We start from the raw sequence: 16,049 nt of genomic DNA, 5'->3' as shown, positions 1-16,049 counted from the left end.
AGGGCGGGCATTGCTCTGGATGTTGCCTGAATATCAGTACGCAAATAACTACGATGATATCTTAATTGGCTTTGATTATGAGTAGATGGCGAATGCGCATAGCGTCGCGATGATGCTCGATCGTAAATAACGGAGGTGTGGGGAAAGTGAGTCGTCGAAGATGGTACCACCATCAACAGATCCAAATGTATCTGGAGAGAAAGACTTCATGGCAGAGTGAATTGCGCCCCAAAGAAATGAGTGCTTTAGACCAGAAACTAGGGCGGATGTAACAAAGGCCAATCCTGACGATGTAGGATGTGTCTCAGGCGGGATGTACAATCCCTGCAACCAGTCCCAGCCACAGCCTCGAGAGTTGCATACCAAATCAATTGCGTCGAGCACAATATTTCGCTTTGGCACGTCGGTTGACGATCGGCGAGCCACACGAATAAAGGATTCCGTCTGTCCATTCAAAGGTGCGTGCTGCAATACAAAACATGGATAGCTGAGAGTTAAGTTCAATGATGTGGAGTTAATGCAAATACGACAGGAACTCACCTGCAGGTCGATATTCAAAAAGGCAAGTTTCGGTTGCTCCATGCACATGTCTAGCGATGTCGCCGCGCGAAATGCAAGGATCGCGGTGACGGGCCATAACGCGATGCGGACTGGCTGCGTTGGGGGCAGTAGGACAAAACTGTGACGAAGTAACCTGTGACTGGTGGAAGGACACGAGAAGCGAAGGTCTTGGTTGTGAGTAGTCGGGAGAAGTCCAGTCGCTATTCATTCGCTCAACAGAAGTCAACAGACATGCTATATAACATCTTTCGCACAGACATCGTGATGAGTTGGTTCCGCTTATGACTTCTATTCCCTCTGATCTTTCTGAGCTTGGGTGTGTGATAGTTGAAGATTGGGTGCTGGTGTACGGTCCAATTTGTCTGGCGCGAGAGTTCAATAGGCATCTACTTCTTCAAGGGCAGACATGGGCGGCAGGCTTTGCTTGGGACGACGATGACAAGTCCCTCGACGAGGCGCCGGAATTTGGAGAGTACGACTTCGATGATCCAGGAAGCGCTGGTTGGGAAAGATTGTTCACGAGGCACAGTGCCGCTCCCATGAAGTTCTACTATCGCTAAGTAGTTGTAAATGGCACAATGTCAAGTTGGGCATACTTGGACGTCAAAACTTGCTGGTACGTTATGTTCCTGATATTCAATTATGCTTATATTCATGCCAGGGTGTCAACCGCAGACTCAACAAATCCCCTCTTTGCTCCATTGACGTACTACAGGCTAACTTTACTAGTAGCAATAGACAAAAATGCACTGTCGGACCTGCACAGACTCTGATCAATCGCGCGTCTGATCCCATTCCTTTGACCATCTCACTGCTAAAATCGACAACTCTCGCCTGGTCTTGCATATAAGGACCGAAATTTTTTCAAAGCACCTAGTGAATTAAAGGATTGGCCGAGTGAGTGCCTGTTGCATGGCCCAGGCCGGTCACAACAACAAAGACCTCCAGAAATGTTTTGGATCTCGGTGTCGACATCCATGTCGGTCTTCACTCGATTCTCCACGTTAAATTTCGATCGACGTGCACATCTCTGGCAAATAACTCTATCCTGGTGTTCGCTCGATGCCGTAACAGATCATGAAGCATTCAAATGGATGTGGTTGCTTCAACAATGCATTCACGCGTTACATGGCCACATCCACTAGTAACCTCCACAAAGTATCCTTGTACGAATTCCACAAGCGTCTGTCCACTGAAAACCACAACTCTGCATGTGTTTGTCCATCGCAAAGCACAATACCATGACCACAGCAGGGAATCGTATATATACCTACCCTGCTCCTTACCCAGCACCATCATCCGCTCGAGTTGAATCGTACATTCACCTCACAAGTAGTATCCTCACTGATATTCTTATATAACCAATCATGCCAAAGGTAAGCCTAATCAGGCGCATACTTCGTGCATTAACTTGAAGACTAACTCTTGTAATATTTAGATCTACACTTGCTCTCACTGCAACCAAACTTTTCCCAAGTTCGCCGACTGCAAGATACACGAGGCCCTGCATTCACCAACAGAGTACGTGTTTTTTTCCCTATGGTATGCAGCTCACCTCACTTATATTCGCTCACGCAGTGCGTACTTCTGCACCTGGGGCGGCGGGTGTAACTTTGTGACGTTGAATAAATCAAGCTTCATTGTCCATACTGATGGACAGTACGTTGTCATTCATCACGATCATCGATTCCATCTGATCAACAATTTTATTTCATTTCATTTTAGTACGGGCGAGCAACGCTACATCTGTCCCCATGATGGCTGTAACTACAGAACTCACATCCCTTCCAGCCTCACGTACCATCGCAAGAAAGAACATGGGTATGTTCCTCGGCCGTGCAATCGTCGCGGTCCCTCTGCAACAGATTCATCCGGGGCCCAGTCGTCGTCCCAGCCTCCGCCGGCGGCAGAGCCCCTTCCACTTACATTCCACCAATACCAACCCCAACCCATGCAACCGCAGGCCATGCAATCCTATCCCACCCAATACCAACCCCAATCCACTCAATATCAGCCTCCCCCGCCTATCCACAACCAGTCGCTGGGAGCCTTATACGGCCCAGCAGATACCGCGGGCGACTATACCATGTATACCGGACCCGCGATGGCCCCAAATGGGTGGACTGAGGGATGCATGTTTCCTGAGATGATGCAGAGACGCCCTTCGGAGATGCCAGGGTATGAGTATAGGTGTGCTTAGCTTTACGTCATCTCAAGAATCCAGCGTCATTTTGTGTCGCTTTTTTCTTTCTTTCTTCCTTTCTTGGTGATGGTTGTTCTTTGGTTTTCCGTTTGTTTGTGCACCATGAGGAACTCTGGGCACCCTTCCACTCATTTATATATTTCATTTATCACTACGATGTTTCCCCTTTCTTGGTGATGGTTGTTCTTTGGTTTATCATTTGTTTGTGCACCATGATGAACTCTGGGCACCCTTCCACTCGTTTATATATTTCATTTACCCCTTTGCGATGTTTTCCCTGGAGGATAATACATTCTTTTATATGTAATCCGTTCTAAGTTGTGAATGTTCGCCTCCCTCCAGTTTGATTCAGGCGCGATCACTGCTCATTAATCATCCCCCGTGTAGTTGAGGAAGAAACGTACTCAGTCAGTAGGTGCTTTGACACAAAGTCAGCAGTTCCAAAGTCCCAATAGATGTTTTATGCATACATGCGACCTTCTGATTAGATTGTGTAAACACTGGTGCGAGGACGGTAGCCTCTACACAGAAAAACGGACCGATCGAGAGTACGGTATCGTGTAAAATTAGGACCTTTTTTTGGCTTTACATAACCAACGAATATTGTCATGATCCACACATGAGGGTCCTTGCTTGCCTTCACACTGGTTACAAGCGCGTCCGGTGATCGAGGGTGGATGTGCTTCACGAGGATGACTTATACCATGAGTGGTATCGGTTGTAGGCGGTTCCGTCGACTGCACGTTCCAGGTCCCTCAACAGATGATTCCAATTTGGACAGAAAGTAACACCAGAGTCTCGGATGGCACAAATGTTGCTGCCTGGAGCTACCTTCTGGCAGACAGTTGCAAGACAGTCCCGCATCATCACCATGCCCTTCTCGATCATGGTATCGACCGCATCCATATCTTGTTTCGGAAATAAGGTCTGCAGCGAATGTATCAATAAAGCAACTCAGATGAGTATTCTGTAGATATAATTACGCCACGTGCCAACAATTCATTGTCAACATCAATGTTGATCGGCTCGTCTCCCCGGACCCAAACGTGGAATCGAACAGATGCGAGGTGACATCATGTATGGCCTGCGACTACGACGGGTTGATCAAGAGATTGTGCTGCAATACCTTGAAGCGAAAGGAATGAAGAGCGTGAAAGATTGTCCTGGAGTAGCATCTGCCATGCTTCTGACATACGTCCAGGTGAGCGATATGGTTGATGTTCTTCAATCACAACCATTATGACCATCAAGACTTCTGGATGGGAGGCGATTTCATATTTGATTTTCCGAAGAACAGAATCTGTGTCCTGGGCGAATGCACATTCCCCGACGACAAGGACCTTGGGCTCATGCCAAATCCTATTCTTGGTGATCACATTCATCGTAATCGACAGGTCTGGAACAGCAGATGCAGAGATCAGCGTAAGGACCCTGGATACTGTGATGTCCACAGAGTAGTCCGAGTCACAGCGTTCGAGATCATACATAAAACGACGGAATATTGAATCCAGGTGAAGGAATGGAACTTCGTGAATACTGTTGAACTTTTCGACGAGGAGGATGTGTTCGTCCTCGAAGTAACTCAATCTACGATGATGTGGTGTTAGTCATGAGAAGTAAGACATTCATCCTAACCTTGACCTTCCTGGTACTGTATCATTCTCTTCGATGATGTGCTCTACTGTCGAGTATACCCCATAATAAACATCAGAAAACTCCTGTTACGATGATCAAATGACTGTTCGCGCTCCGCCCATGAATTCGAACATACCGCAGACTCTTGCTCAGGGTTTGGCTCCGTAAGGAACTCCAACACGTCCCTACATTGATCTTGAAGATTGAACATCGCAAATAAGCGCAAGCCTTGGGTAAGTGTAGGCTACAAATACCAAAATCAATGGGGTCGAGTTTGGCGACTTGTCTGAAAGTGTCCTCCAAAATCAAGTCATCTGGCAGTGAATCCGAGTCTGATGCTGAACTCCCAACAGCAGGATCTGAATCTGAGTCTGATGCTGGACTCCCGATAGCAGAGGGCATGTTGTAAAGAAGCCCGGTTTTGCTCTGTATTGTTCTAGGTGCGCAAGGTTGTGTATCAACTGTCTCAATCTATTTGATAGGGGTGTTCCGGCAATGCTCTTGAACTCCGACTATGAATTTCAAACGTGTCCGCGGAGGTTAAAATATTTAGTTGTCAGCAAGATGTGAGGTCCGCGCGGCCATCTTCATACCTTGATCGCTCCTTGGTGCAATCTATAGAACTTGTAGAGAACTGCCCCAACATTCAAAGATTAATTCAAAAAGGCGCCTGAAAATTCAAGATGAACAGCTGACTGTCTAGCAGGTCTCTTCATCACTTTCACCATCTCTCCTCGCTTACGACAATTCGATGTCTGTAGTATCGAACTCTGTCAACGCGTCTGTACAGCCTGAGAGTGTGATAATTAAAAACTTTCTTTGTCAGTGACATGGCCGAGTCGGGCACATCAGCACAATGAAGAGGTGGAGAAAGAAGAGGATATCGGGCTCACCGGTGGACGGCGCACTTCGTCACATGAAGGAGAAGGATCCACCACCCTATGGCACCCAGTATCGTCGAGATATACTTTAGGAAGGTGAGTGATTACATTTTAATACCTATTGACTTACTCGACGAGAAGCAAGCGGTATGAACTGATTCCTCTTCAATGGTGGCAGTATAAGATGTTTAAGAACGACACGAGAAGCTGAACTCAATATTATTGGATCGAGCAATCTTTGAAACGCTTAGACACACCATGACGATGAATAATTATTCGGTGAGGATTTATTTTTCTGTTACATTTCACTTTGATAGGGAGATATATGATCTTTCATTTGATCATGCATGGAGTGCGTGGATGCGCGTGCTCGAATGAGAAAGTAGTTATGGAGGTATGTATCACTCATACTAGTCGATCGCACTACTGAATCCTTCGCCACAGTTCCGGACCCAACGCTCATCCGACAATTTTCTTGCATCGCTCTGCAGTGGCCGGCTGCTGAAGGACCTACGTGTCACAGTTTCATCTGAACATGAGGCAACCGCGCTCCATGAAGGTGAGTTCATGTCCTTTGACAACATCATCTGCATCTCAGATGTAGAAGCTCCGCCCATCGCCCGGACTTCCCCGGAATCGGAGGCTGAGACTGCGAAGCTTATGCTAGGGAAACTCGGATGGTCTATCGAGAACTGATGATCTAGAAGGGCAGAATGACACGGAGCGTGAGGAAGGAGACAGACGACGCTGACCAAGACAACACTAATTTGCTTCCGGTGGACAAATTTCTTGATTTCAGCGCTATGATCTACACCTCTGCCAAAAAAAAGGCAATTGCAATAAGCAGATAAATGTTTTTAATAAGTCTGCATCTGTCACCCCATCTTTATCTTCGTGTGCATATCAACGAATGGATGTGACCGGGGCAGCTGAGCGCAGAACCTTGTCTAGATTTGTCCCTGTGGAACACCCTCACCTCCCCCAGTCGACATTTAGATGCTGGTCTCCCGGATATTTGCATCTCATGCCAATTGTTCCTCACGCTTTACAAGCATCTACCAAGTCAGAGATGGCTGATGATTCAGTATCGATTTCGTTGAGGTCTTGATACTCCCCACTTCTGTGCATGCGCTGCCCGTAACTTCCTCTATTCCAAGACTCCAACGCAGCAGGCAAGTCATGATTACAAACCTAACTACTGACCAAATCTCTCCAGCATGTTGCTGGCTGCAGTCCTCAACTCCTTCGCAGCATCGATGATCCCCTCAACCTGCTCTAAATCTTGCATCTCCTGTCCCATCTCATGTAGTCGCCTCTTCTCTTGCACGTCCCGCTCCAACCTTTCGACAAATTAATCCACGTTTGGGATGAGCTGCTCGAGATCAGATTTCGAAGCAATCTGCATATACTTCTTTGTGCCATCCAGAAGGACAAGATGGAGCTTGAAATCGCGTGCATTGTCAATGTTATATGGAGAATATTTCCACACGCTTCTCATCACGTCCCACCACTGCTGCTCCGTAACAGAATCGAGCAATGTGATCGATGTCTGTGTCGGTGTGATTTGGAGGAGGATACTAGCTATGTAAAAGGGATGCGGCGTGGGTACTTCGGAATTGCAGTACTTTGAAATCATGCTAATGCACCGATCTATGTGGCGGTCCCCAAACAAATGGGGGTGCCAGCCGGAATTCCTCGCGAGGGTACAGACCAGTTCGAGATAGCACCAGTCGCGGTTATATTTGAGAAAGGGGTTGAGATCATCATTGGCGAGTGTTGTACCTGGGTGCGGGCAAAGCACGGACAGAATAGCGGGGGAGAACTTGGTCAAAATCATGTCCCGCAGCCTCGCATCATCAATGGTATCGATCGAGGCGATTCGTTCTCGGGCACTGTGAGCAGCGCGAAGAGCGGCATGGCGTAAATGGTGAGGCATGTTACTGTCCATGCAGGCGATGAGCCTCTCGATGAACAGATGTTGTTTAGCAGGGCTGCAGCACACCCCCATACTACCCAGTAACAAAAGGATATCATATGCTGCTTCGTGGTCATAGGAATAGATGAAGTCGAGGTAGTCTAAAAGCCTGTCAGAGTCTTCTGGGGAGTGAGAATTGGCTTTGCCGGACCAGTAGGTTGACCATAGGTTAGCAATGTCCCGAGAAACGTCAGAAGCAGCGAACGTGAAATGCAGTACTTTTCGCAGCACTGCCAACGAAACCGAGGCATCGTTTCGTTCGGATGACCTCGCTTGTGAATAAATCTTCCTGCACACGTCCAACCGCATGGTGTAGAATGAAGGAGAAAGGTGATTTCTGGCAAGCTCGAGGATGCAACAAATAATATCGAGGAGCTTCCATGCCCGGCGTGTGACTCCTGTACTATCTTTGTCGAGCTTGCCTCCATCGCATGCCCAGAGAGCCTTTTGGAATTGTGCCAAAAGGGACTCCCCGAGTCGAGGCAGAGCAGAGCTACACGATCTCTTTGTTAATCACGGCAGAAAAACTACAAAATGAGCCAATAGCACCTTTTATCAATCCGAACTATGTCTTTCTTGTCAACCAGAGTCCCGACCATGACGCAAGCAAGAAGAGTGCAATTGGCTAGGATTTGATTCGACGCAGGGGATGTAGATGATAGCAGTTTTGATATCACTGTTATCGCGAGGTTTTCTATGTTTTCATTCACTCACCCAGTTACAAAGTGATAAGGAAGAAGATGTGAGAGCCACTCATAGATGGAGTCAGGGCAAGCCTCTGAGAAAGAAATCTTCCAGCCATTGCTATCTGATTGACAAAAATTTATAGTCATGTCAAGCACCGTTTCGTTGGCTGTGGGCAAGCGGTTGTAAATCTGAACAAACACATCGAGATCTTGTCTCCCGCGGATAAGAAATTCGCCACAATCAGGATATACAGAATATACCTTAAGAACACGTCCATAGTATAGATGAGTTAGAGCCATTGCACATGCCGAAGCCTTCTTCTCCAAAGACGGTACGATGCGCTCCTGAATGTCGACGCAACTCGTAAAAATATCAGACAGCTGATGCAGCATGTCTGAAACATCAAGATCCAGGGGCCATTTGACCTGCGGGACAAGCCTGGCAGCAGCGAGAAATACTTCAGGATCTGTAGACGTCTCGAGTAGCCACTTGACGCTATGCGCTTCGAGATCGCTGGTGGGTATGTCAGGGAGGTCGAGGTTAAGGGTGTCATCATTCTCCAGATCCTGGTGGAGTGGTTGTGCTTCTGAGTCCACGACTTTTGTTGCGGATGCAGAACCGAAGAACGCAGCAAGTTATGAAGCCTAGTGATGAACTGCTGAAGAGATCGTCCCGTGAATGTACCTATCGCATGCACAAGGCCTAGGGAGTGAATGAGCACTGAGTATATTTTGAATGGTAGATAAGATCCTCACCTTTAAATACTTCAGACAGTCGGGTCCATCCCGATCTGACGATACTAAACAATCGTTTGAGCACGCCTGACATAAAACGGTCAAAACCTGTGCACACAGAAGACATAACTCACCATGCAGTAACGTCATGGGCCACTGGAAATAACAAGAAACTCGTTTAAACACCAGGTGTAGAACCCCTACAATGTTGATTCAGATGGGGAATGACCACCAGAATTCGGGGAAATGATCTTACTGTCGACGCACAACACCCGTAATATCGTCGATATCGGTGTCTGAAATGGACAAGCAGGAGATATCAAACAAGCCATTACAGTCAGGGAATAAAACAGAAATCCAAAGACCGTCGTTCCGATGACGACCCAGGCGATGCTTGCCTGCTCGTACCACAAATTGGCGCCAAGAGCGATCCCGAAGAGAAGAAGAGAGATCTGAAGTAAGACCGGAAAGGATTGCACGACAGCATCAAAATACCATGTCACGAGGCCGTCGAATTTCTCTTGCCTGCGCTTCCCTCGTTCCTCCTGCGAGCCGTGGCAATATCTGTTCGATTTGTAGTACCCCAACCACTGCTTTCCCAGCAAGGCCCCGAATGCAGCGAGCAAGCTCATGGACAAACTCGCATATGCGATCGTTTGGATCCATAAGGTCGGCGCGGTCAGAGACCAAGTGGATGCTGGGTCTAGGGGAATGGGGCCTGCCTCAGCGAGATTGCCGAGTCCGATCTGCACGAGTTGCTTTAAAAGGGCATTCGTGGTGTCACTGGGGCCGGGACTGAGATTTGACTCCATCGCGACAATGAAAGATGTGCTGACAGCGGAGAAAAGACCAGACTCGTCGAACATCAGTCTCGAAACAGAATGCAGATAAGCGGGCTAAACTTACGAAGATCAGGACGATGTCCATGTCGGTAGTGTATCGCTCGAGGAACTTGATGTCGTGTTCTTCCGCGACTCTTTTGTACACCCCCCAGAAATGAGACCGTTCGTCCTTTTCACTCTTCGACGCAATCGTCGAGTCTTTGAGAACCTGTAATACTTCCTTCATGACATCTGCTCTGCATGTAGGGCGTCGTCAGCTGCGATCGCTTGGCTTCAAGTTTCTGGCTCACAATTCGCTTAGAGTCGGCTGGTCCTTCTCTGTCACAAGCTTTCCCCCCTCGCTGAGACAAATGAGGAGTATGTTTGGTGTCATTATTGACAAGGACTCACGGAGTTAAATCGTCGACTGGTGGAACATTGGATGTACCTTCCTGTGCTAAAGGTTCCCACGGCCGTGAAGGTCCAGCATTCGAACTGCAGTTCTAGTAAGAGCGGCGCAGACGCCCGGCGTCAAGGAGGAAGCATATACATCCCTGATGGTAGCTCTACCAAATGTTCAACAATCATTTTCTCCCTGTCTTGCTGTTAGACGAGTGACATATTCTAGGCAGCTGTAACTCACTCCTCGATGGGTCCTACGACGTTATTTTGCGAAGGAAGCTGTTCATCGTTGTGGGCACGTCGATCCTCGGCGTTGTCGGTGGCTGACGCTTGTGGCATGAAGAACTTATAGGTACTATGTTGGATTCCAAGAAGAGCTAGTGGAATTTGGAAGAGTTTCAGGTGAGCGGACAGAGCAGCTCGAGAGGTAGGACACAGAAAGTCCTACAACTCAGACCATGACAAACACGTGCTTGCGCAATGCGAGCGTTGACGCCGAAGATTTTCGTGAGAGCTCCCTGCAGTGAACTGAGACCTTACCATCGTGATGGTGATAGATCCTTCTGGGCCGCCCAGTCTTTATGTACATGATATCATGATAACATGTTTGAGGAAGTAGCTCAAGCTGACAAACTTATGAATATGGTCATTTTATTTGGCCGCGTTCAACGTTAACATTGAGCTCTCATTTGCAGTCATTGTTTGTGTCTAGTATTTGCTGACGAGGCATATCTAGTTCTAGTTCCTGTCGGCAGGAAATATTGTCTGCGACAAAATATCAATGAGTACCTTAGTTGAAAGATTCTAGATGTCATTGGTTGTCAATGGATACATTCGTACTCAGTGTTGTACTTATACCTATTAGGCTAGACTTTTCATGTGCATAAGTACAAATTCCTAGCTATGATATATATATAAACCGATTCACCGAGTTCTTCATAAAATGAGATACAGAAGAAAATTGCACCGTCGCGTGTGATTGCAGTAGTGCACAGCCACTGTCGCCGCTTTCTACAGACTACTACTATCGCTAGCATACTTGGACGTCAAAATTTCCTGGTGCGTTATGTTCCTGATATTCACTGATGTGTATTCATGCAAGGATGTCAATCGCAGACTCAACAAGACGAATCCCTCTTTGCTCTATCGACGTACTGCCTGACATTAGTAGCAATATACCAAAATGCATTGATGTGCACGGACTCTGTGATCAATCGAGCATCTGATCTCATTCCTTTGACCATCTCACTGCTGAAATCGACAACTCTCGCCCGGTCATGCATATAAGGACCGAAATTTTTTCAAAGCACCTAGTGAATTAAAGGATTGGTCGCGTGAGTGCCTGTTGCATGGCCCAGGCTGGTCACGACGACAAAGACCTCCAGAAATTTTTTGGACCTCGGTGTCGACATCCATGTCGGTCTTCATTCGATTCCCCACGTTAAATTTTGATCGACGTGCACATCTCTGGCAAATAACTCTATCCTGGTGTTCGCTCGATGCTGTAACAGACGATGAAGCATTCAAACGGATGTGGTTGCTTCAACAACAATGCATTCACGCGTTATATGGGCCACATCCACTAGGAATCTCCACAAAGCATTCTTGTACGAATTCCACAAGCGTCTGACCACTGAAAACCACAACTCTGCATGCGTTTGTCCATCGCAAAGCACAATGCCGCGACCACAGCAGGGAATCGTATATATACCTACCCTGATACTTACCCAGCACCATCATCCGCTCGAGTTGAATCTTACATTCACCTCACAAGTAGTATCCTCACTCATATTCTTATATAACCAATCATGCCAAAGGTAAGCCCAATCAGGCGCATACATGATGCATTAACTTGAAGACTAACTCTTGTGATGTTTAGACCTACGCTTGCTCTATCTGCAACCAAACTTTTCCCAAGTTCGCCGACTGCAAGATACACGAGGCCATGCATTCACCAGAAAAGTACGTGTTTCTACCCTATGGTATGCAGCTCACCTAACTTATATTCACTCACACAGAGCGTACTTCTGCACCTGGGGCGGCGGGTGTAACTTTGTGACATTGCATAAAACAAGCTTCAACGATCATACTGATGGGCAGTACGTGGTCATTCATCACCATTATCGATTCCACCTGACCAACAGTTCTATTTGATTTCCTTTTAGCACGGGCGAGCAACGCTTCATCTGTCCTCACGATGGCTGTAACTACAGAGCTCACACCTCTTCAAACCTCACACAGCATCGCAAGAAAGAACATGGGTATGTTCCTCGGGCGTGCAATCGTCGCGGTCCCTCTGCAACAGATTCATCCTGGGCCCAGTCGTCGTCCCAGCCTCCGCCGGCGGCAGAGCCGCTTCCCCTTGGTACATTCTACCAACACCAACACCAACCCCAACCCATGCAACCGCAGGCCATGCAATCCTATCCCGCTCAATACCAACCTATGCAACCGCAGATCATGCAATCCTATCCCACCCAATACCAACCCCAATCCACTCAATACCAGCCTCCCCCACCTATCCACAACCAGTCGCTGGGAGCCTTATACGGCCCAGCAGATACCGCGGGCGACTATACCATGTATACCGGACCCGCGATGGCCCCAAATGGATGGACTGAGGGATGCATGTTTCCTGAGATGATGCAGAGACGCCCTTCGGAGATGCCAGGGTATGAGTATAGGCGTGCTTAGTTTTACTCAAGAATCAAGCGTCATTTTGTGTCGCTTTTTTCTTTCTTTCTTGGTGATAGTCGTTCTTTTGTTTTTCGTTTGTTTGTGCACCATGAGGAACTCTGGGCACCCTTCCACTCGTTTATATGTTTCATTTATCACTACGATGTTTTCCCTTTCCTGGTGATAGCCGTTCTTTGGTTTATCGTTTGTTTGTGCACCATGATGAACTCTGGGCACCCTTCCACTCGTTTATATATTTCATTTATCACTTTGCGATGTTTTCCCTGGAGGATAATACATTCTTTGATATGTAATTCGTTCTAAGTTGTGAATGTTCGCCTCCCTCAAGTTTGATTCAAGCGTGATCACCGCTCATTCCCCGTGTAGTTGAACAGTAATCAGTCAGTAGGTGCTTTGACACATACTCAGCAATTCCAAAGTCTCAATAGATGTTTCATGCATACATGTGACCTTACGATTAGATTGTGATGTAAACACTGGTGCGAGGACGGTGGCCTCTATACAGAAAAACGGGCCGATCGAGAGTACGGTATGGTGTAAAATTAGGACCTTTGGCTCTACATAACCAACGAATATTGTCATGATCCACACATGAGGGTCCTTGCTTGCCTTCACACTGGTTACGAGCGCGTCCGGTGATCGAGGGTGGATGTGCTTCACGAGGATGACTTATACCATGAGTGGTATCGGCCATAGGCGGTTCCGTCGACTGCACGTTTCAGGTTCCTCAACAAATGATTCCAATTTGGACAGAAAGTAACACCGGATTCTCGGATGGCACAAATGTTGCTGCCTGGAGCTACCTTCTGGCAGACAGTTGCAAGACAGTCCCGCATCATCACCATGCCCTTCTCGATCATGGTGTCGACCGCATCCATATCTCGTTTCGGAAACAAGGTCTGCAGCGAAGGCATCAATAAAGCAACTCAGATGAGTATTCTGTAGATATAATTACGCCACGTGCCAACAATTCATTGTCAACATCAATGTTGATCGGCTCGTCTCCCCGGACCCAAACGTGAAATCGAACAGATGCGAGGTGACACCATGTATGGCCTGCGACTACGACGGGTTGATCAAGAGATTGTGCTGCAATACCTTGAAGCGAAAGGAATGAAGAGCGTGAAAGATTGTCCTGGAGTAGCATCTGCCATGCTTCTGACATACGTCCAGGTGAGCGATATGGTTGATGTTCTTCAATCACAACCATTATGACCATCAAGACTTCTGGATGGGAGGCGATTTCATATTTGATTTTCCGAAGAACAGAATCTGTGTCCTGGGCGAATGCACATTCCCCGACGACAAGGACCTTGGGCTCATGAATCCTATTCTTGGTGATCACATTCATCGTAATCGACAGGTCTGGAACAGCAGATGCATAGAGCAGCGTAAGGACCCTGGATACTGTGGCGTACACAGAGTAGTCCGAGTCATGGCGATGGAGACCATGTAAAAAACCACAGAATATTGAATCCAGGTGAAGGAATGGAACTTCGTGAATACTGGTGAACTTTTCGACCAGGAGGATGTGTTTGTCCTTGAAGTAACTCAATCTACGATGATGTGGTGTTAGTCATGAGAAGTAAGACATTCATCCTAACCTTGACCTTCCTGGTACTGTATCATTCTCTTCGATGATGTGCTCTACTGTCGAGTATACCCCATAATAAACATCAGAAAACTCCTGTTACGATGATCAAATGACTGTTCGCGCTCCGCCCATGAATTCGAACATACCGCAGACTCTTGCTCAGGGTTTGGCTCCGTAAGGAACTTCAACACGTCCCCACATTGATCTTGAAGATTGAACATCACAAATAAGCGTAAACCTTGGGTAAGTGTAGGCTACAAATACCAAAATCAATGGGGTCGAGTTTGGCGACTTTTCTGAAAGTCTCCTCCAAAACCAAGTTATCTGGCAGTGAATCCAAGTCTGATGCTGAACTCTCGATAGCAGAAAGCATGTTGGAAAGAAGCCCGGTCTTGCTCTGTATTAGTATTGTTCAAGTTTTTCTAGGTGCGCAAGGTTGTGTATCAACTGTCTCAATCTATTTAATAGGGGAGTTCAACCGACTATGAATTTCAAACGTGTCCGCGGAGATTGAAATATTTAGTTGTCAGCAAGATGTACCATATCATGACATGACCATACTGCAGTAAACCCTCAAAGATGCAACCATGGTACCATCACCAGAGACAGACCTACACCAGGGGTTACAATGGACAGGAAGCTCGGCCAAGGGGGATATAATGAGGTATACCTGATATCTTGGGCAAGTCCTTTCTTCGAAATCCTTTTTCCTAGTCATTGTCAAATCCCCATGATAAGTAAATCTCTGGGATGACTCGACCTTGGCATCCAAGTTTTTTTCTCTGCGCCTTCCGAAACTAAGCACCAGATACTCCCCTCCCCCATCAGATATTATGTAAACAAAGTTCCATACCCTTGATCGATCGATCATTGCACGTTGTATATTCCAATGCCCAAGATATACGCACTAATATCAGAAATGCACTCGGTTGTCCGGTGGACTCCTCGCGGCCATCTTCATACCTTGATCGCTCCTTGGTGCAATCTATAGAACTTGTAGAGAACTGCCCAACATTCAAAGTAAGGCTAAATTCAAAGAGGTGCCTGAAAATTTAACATGTACAGCTGACTATCTAGCAGGTCTTTTCATTACTTTCACCATTTCTCCTTGCCTTCGACAATATTCACTGTTCATAGTATCGAGGTCTGTCAATGCATCTGTACAGAGTGCAGTAATCAAAAACTTTCTTTGTCAGCGCCATGGCCGAGTCAAGCACATCAGCACAACGAAAAGGTGGAGAAAGAGGAGCGATGTTGAGTTCACCGGTGGTTAGCGCACCTCGTCGGATGAAGGAGAAGGATCCACCACCATATGGTACACAATATCGCCAAGATATACTTTGGGAAGGTGAATGATCACATTTTCATACTTGTTGACTTACTCGACGAAAAACAGGCAGGAATGAACTGATTCCTCAATGATGGCAGCATAAGATGTTGGATGGTAAAATATACTATCAGGATATCTCACTCGTAATGGCTTCCTGGAAATGGCCTCTACCTGGGGTGCGACTAAGTGAGCGAAGAATATGCTATTAGCAGCAAGGAACTCATGTGAAACATAGATCATCCTGGATGACTCATTGCGAACAGCACATCTCACCGTTTGGTCCGTCCTACTTGGTAAATTACGATACCTAGATCACATCGTGGAAGAAACCAATGCCAGAATGTCCACCAGGGAGCTTGACGCCAGAGTGCATCATCGAGGGTCATTCCAAATTCATTCGGGGCCTTGCCTGCTTGGGCACAAGCTGCAATATACTGAGCATGTCAGGTGATGGTTTGATTTGTCAGTGGATAATAGATGGAGTGCAGTGGGGAGTCGTTGGACTAGTAACGGAAGAATGGTAGGCTCA

General features: G+C 47.0%; 8 protein-coding genes across 8 annotated transcripts; 2 read left to right on the top strand and 6 right to left on the bottom strand.

Annotated features, from left to right (window-relative positions):
- Positions 1-75: 75 nt before the first annotated feature.
- On the bottom strand, positions 76-588 carry F5147DRAFT_778189 (uncharacterized protein; the record flags this gene model as incomplete). Its single annotated transcript, XM_041442091.1, has 2 exons — positions 76-465; positions 541-588. The coding sequence occupies 2 exons, from the start codon at positions 586-588 to the stop codon at positions 76-78; spliced, it is 438 nt and encodes a 145-aa protein (XP_041288444.1).
- A 1,280-nt stretch (positions 589-1,868) lies between these two features.
- Positions 1,869-2,800, top strand: F5147DRAFT_715902 (uncharacterized protein). Its single transcript, XM_041438570.1, has 4 exons — positions 1,869-1,937; positions 2,000-2,082; positions 2,140-2,220; positions 2,287-2,800. Exons 1-4 carry the CDS (start codon positions 1,929-1,931, stop codon positions 2,759-2,761), a joined length of 648 nt encoding a protein of 215 aa, XP_041288443.1. The 5' UTR covers positions 1,869-1,928; the 3' UTR covers positions 2,762-2,800.
- A 458-nt stretch (positions 2,801-3,258) lies between these two features.
- On the bottom strand, positions 3,259-4,832 carry F5147DRAFT_715898 (uncharacterized protein). Its single transcript, XM_041438569.1, has 6 exons — positions 4,654-4,832; positions 4,536-4,594; positions 4,400-4,482; positions 3,859-4,351; positions 3,748-3,789; positions 3,259-3,691 (listed from the first exon to the last, which is right to left on the bottom strand). Exons 1-6 carry the CDS (start codon positions 4,799-4,801, stop codon positions 3,449-3,451), a joined length of 1,068 nt encoding a protein of 355 aa, XP_041288442.1. The 5' UTR covers positions 4,802-4,832; the 3' UTR covers positions 3,259-3,448.
- Positions 4,833-6,509: 1,677 nt separating this feature from the next.
- Positions 6,510-8,093, bottom strand: F5147DRAFT_374033 (uncharacterized protein). The gene is made up of 2 exons (XM_041429446.1): positions 7,805-8,093; positions 6,510-7,748 (listed from the first exon to the last, which is right to left on the bottom strand). The coding sequence occupies exons 1-2, from the start codon at positions 7,852-7,854 to the stop codon at positions 6,632-6,634; spliced, it is 1,167 nt and encodes a 388-aa protein (XP_041288441.1). The 5' UTR covers positions 7,855-8,093; the 3' UTR covers positions 6,510-6,631.
- Positions 8,094-8,854: 761 nt separating this feature from the next.
- On the bottom strand, positions 8,855-9,744 carry F5147DRAFT_747531 (uncharacterized protein; the record flags this gene model as incomplete). Its single annotated transcript, XM_041439960.1, has 3 exons — positions 8,855-8,876; positions 9,259-9,530; positions 9,583-9,744. The coding sequence occupies 3 exons, from the start codon at positions 9,742-9,744 to the stop codon at positions 8,855-8,857; spliced, it is 456 nt and encodes a 151-aa protein (XP_041288440.1).
- Positions 9,583-10,495, bottom strand: F5147DRAFT_618250 (uncharacterized protein). Its single transcript, XM_041432570.1, has 5 exons — positions 10,141-10,495; positions 10,052-10,092; positions 9,909-9,992; positions 9,809-9,859; positions 9,583-9,754 (listed from the first exon to the last, which is right to left on the bottom strand). The coding sequence occupies exons 1-3, from the start codon at positions 10,236-10,238 to the stop codon at positions 9,955-9,957; spliced, it is 177 nt and encodes a 58-aa protein (XP_041288439.1). The 5' UTR covers positions 10,239-10,495; the 3' UTR covers positions 9,583-9,754; positions 9,809-9,859; positions 9,909-9,954.
- Positions 10,496-11,618: 1,123 nt separating this feature from the next.
- F5147DRAFT_373967 (uncharacterized protein) lies at positions 11,619-12,663 on the top strand. The gene is made up of 4 exons (XM_041429445.1): positions 11,619-11,716; positions 11,779-11,861; positions 11,918-11,998; positions 12,065-12,663. Exons 1-4 carry the CDS (start codon positions 11,708-11,710, stop codon positions 12,591-12,593), a joined length of 702 nt encoding a protein of 233 aa, XP_041288438.1. The 5' UTR covers positions 11,619-11,707; the 3' UTR covers positions 12,594-12,663.
- Positions 12,664-13,051: 388 nt separating this feature from the next.
- On the bottom strand, positions 13,052-14,639 carry F5147DRAFT_715871 (uncharacterized protein). The gene is made up of 5 exons (XM_041438568.1): positions 14,455-14,639; positions 14,337-14,395; positions 14,201-14,283; positions 13,552-14,152; positions 13,052-13,495 (listed from the first exon to the last, which is right to left on the bottom strand). The coding sequence occupies exons 1-5, from the start codon at positions 14,561-14,563 to the stop codon at positions 13,253-13,255; spliced, it is 1,095 nt and encodes a 364-aa protein (XP_041288437.1). The 5' UTR covers positions 14,564-14,639; the 3' UTR covers positions 13,052-13,252.
- Positions 14,640-16,049: the final 1,410 nt, after the last annotated feature.

This window comes from Suillus discolor, assembly GCF_016758755.1.
Source record: "Suillus discolor strain FC423 chromosome Unknown F5147scaffold_67, whole genome shotgun sequence".
Lineage (NCBI taxonomy): Eukaryota > Fungi > Basidiomycota > Agaricomycetes > Boletales > Suillaceae > Suillus > Suillus discolor.
Note: the sequence above shows the minus strand (reverse complement) of the source record. Positions and strands in the feature narration are given on the sequence as shown.

Coding starts and splice junctions, on each gene's coding strand:
- F5147DRAFT_715898 (XM_041438569.1), bottom strand. CDS start 4,801: ATGCCCTCTGCTATCGGGAGTCCAGCATCAGACTCAGATTCAGATCCT. Junction 4,483..4,535: donor ACCCTGAGCAAGAGTCTGCG/GTATGTTCGAAT, acceptor TCATCGTAACAG/GAGTTTTCTGATGTTTATTA. Junction 4,352..4,399: donor ACAGTACCAGGAAGGTCAAG/GTTAGGATGAAT, acceptor ACATCATCGTAG/ATTGAGTTACTTCGAGGACG.
- F5147DRAFT_715902 (XM_041438570.1), top strand. Junction 2,083..2,139: donor GCCCTGCATTCACCAACAGA/GTACGTGTTTTT, acceptor TCGCTCACGCAG/TGCGTACTTCTGCACCTGGG. Junction 2,221..2,286: donor ATTGTCCATACTGATGGACA/GTACGTTGTCAT, acceptor ATTTCATTTTAG/TACGGGCGAGCAACGCTACA.
- F5147DRAFT_373967 (XM_041429445.1), top strand. Junction 11,862..11,917: donor GCCATGCATTCACCAGAAAA/GTACGTGTTTCT, acceptor TCACTCACACAG/AGCGTACTTCTGCACCTGGG. Junction 11,999..12,064: donor AACGATCATACTGATGGGCA/GTACGTGGTCAT, acceptor ATTTCCTTTTAG/CACGGGCGAGCAACGCTTCA.
- F5147DRAFT_374033 (XM_041429446.1), bottom strand. CDS start 7,854: ATGGTCGGGACTCTGGTTGACAAGAAAGACATAGTTCGGATTGATAAA. Junction 7,749..7,804: donor ATAGTTCGGATTGATAAAAG/GTGCTATTGGCT, acceptor GAGATCGTGTAG/CTCTGCTCTGCCTCGACTCG.
- F5147DRAFT_715871 (XM_041438568.1), bottom strand. CDS start 14,563: ATGCTTTCTGCTATCGAGAGTTCAGCATCAGACTTGGATTCACTGCCA. Junction 14,396..14,454: donor ACTCGACCCCATTGATTTTG/GTATTTGTAGCC, acceptor TCAATCTTCAAG/ATCAATGTGGGGACGTGTTG. Junction 13,496..13,551: donor ATGAATTGTTGGCACGTGGC/GTAATTATATCT, acceptor CCTTCGCTGCAG/ACCTTGTTTCCGAAACGAGA.
- F5147DRAFT_618250 (XM_041432570.1), bottom strand. CDS start 10,238: ATGCCACAAGCGTCAGCCACCGACAACGCCGAGGATCGACGTGCCCAC. Junction 10,093..10,140: donor GTCGTAGGACCCATCGAGGA/GTGAGTTACAGC, acceptor ACAGCAAGACAG/GGAGAAAATGATTGTTGAAC. Junction 9,993..10,051: donor TTTGGTAGAGCTACCATCAG/GGATGTATATGC, acceptor CTAGAACTGCAG/TTCGAATGCTGGACCTTCAC.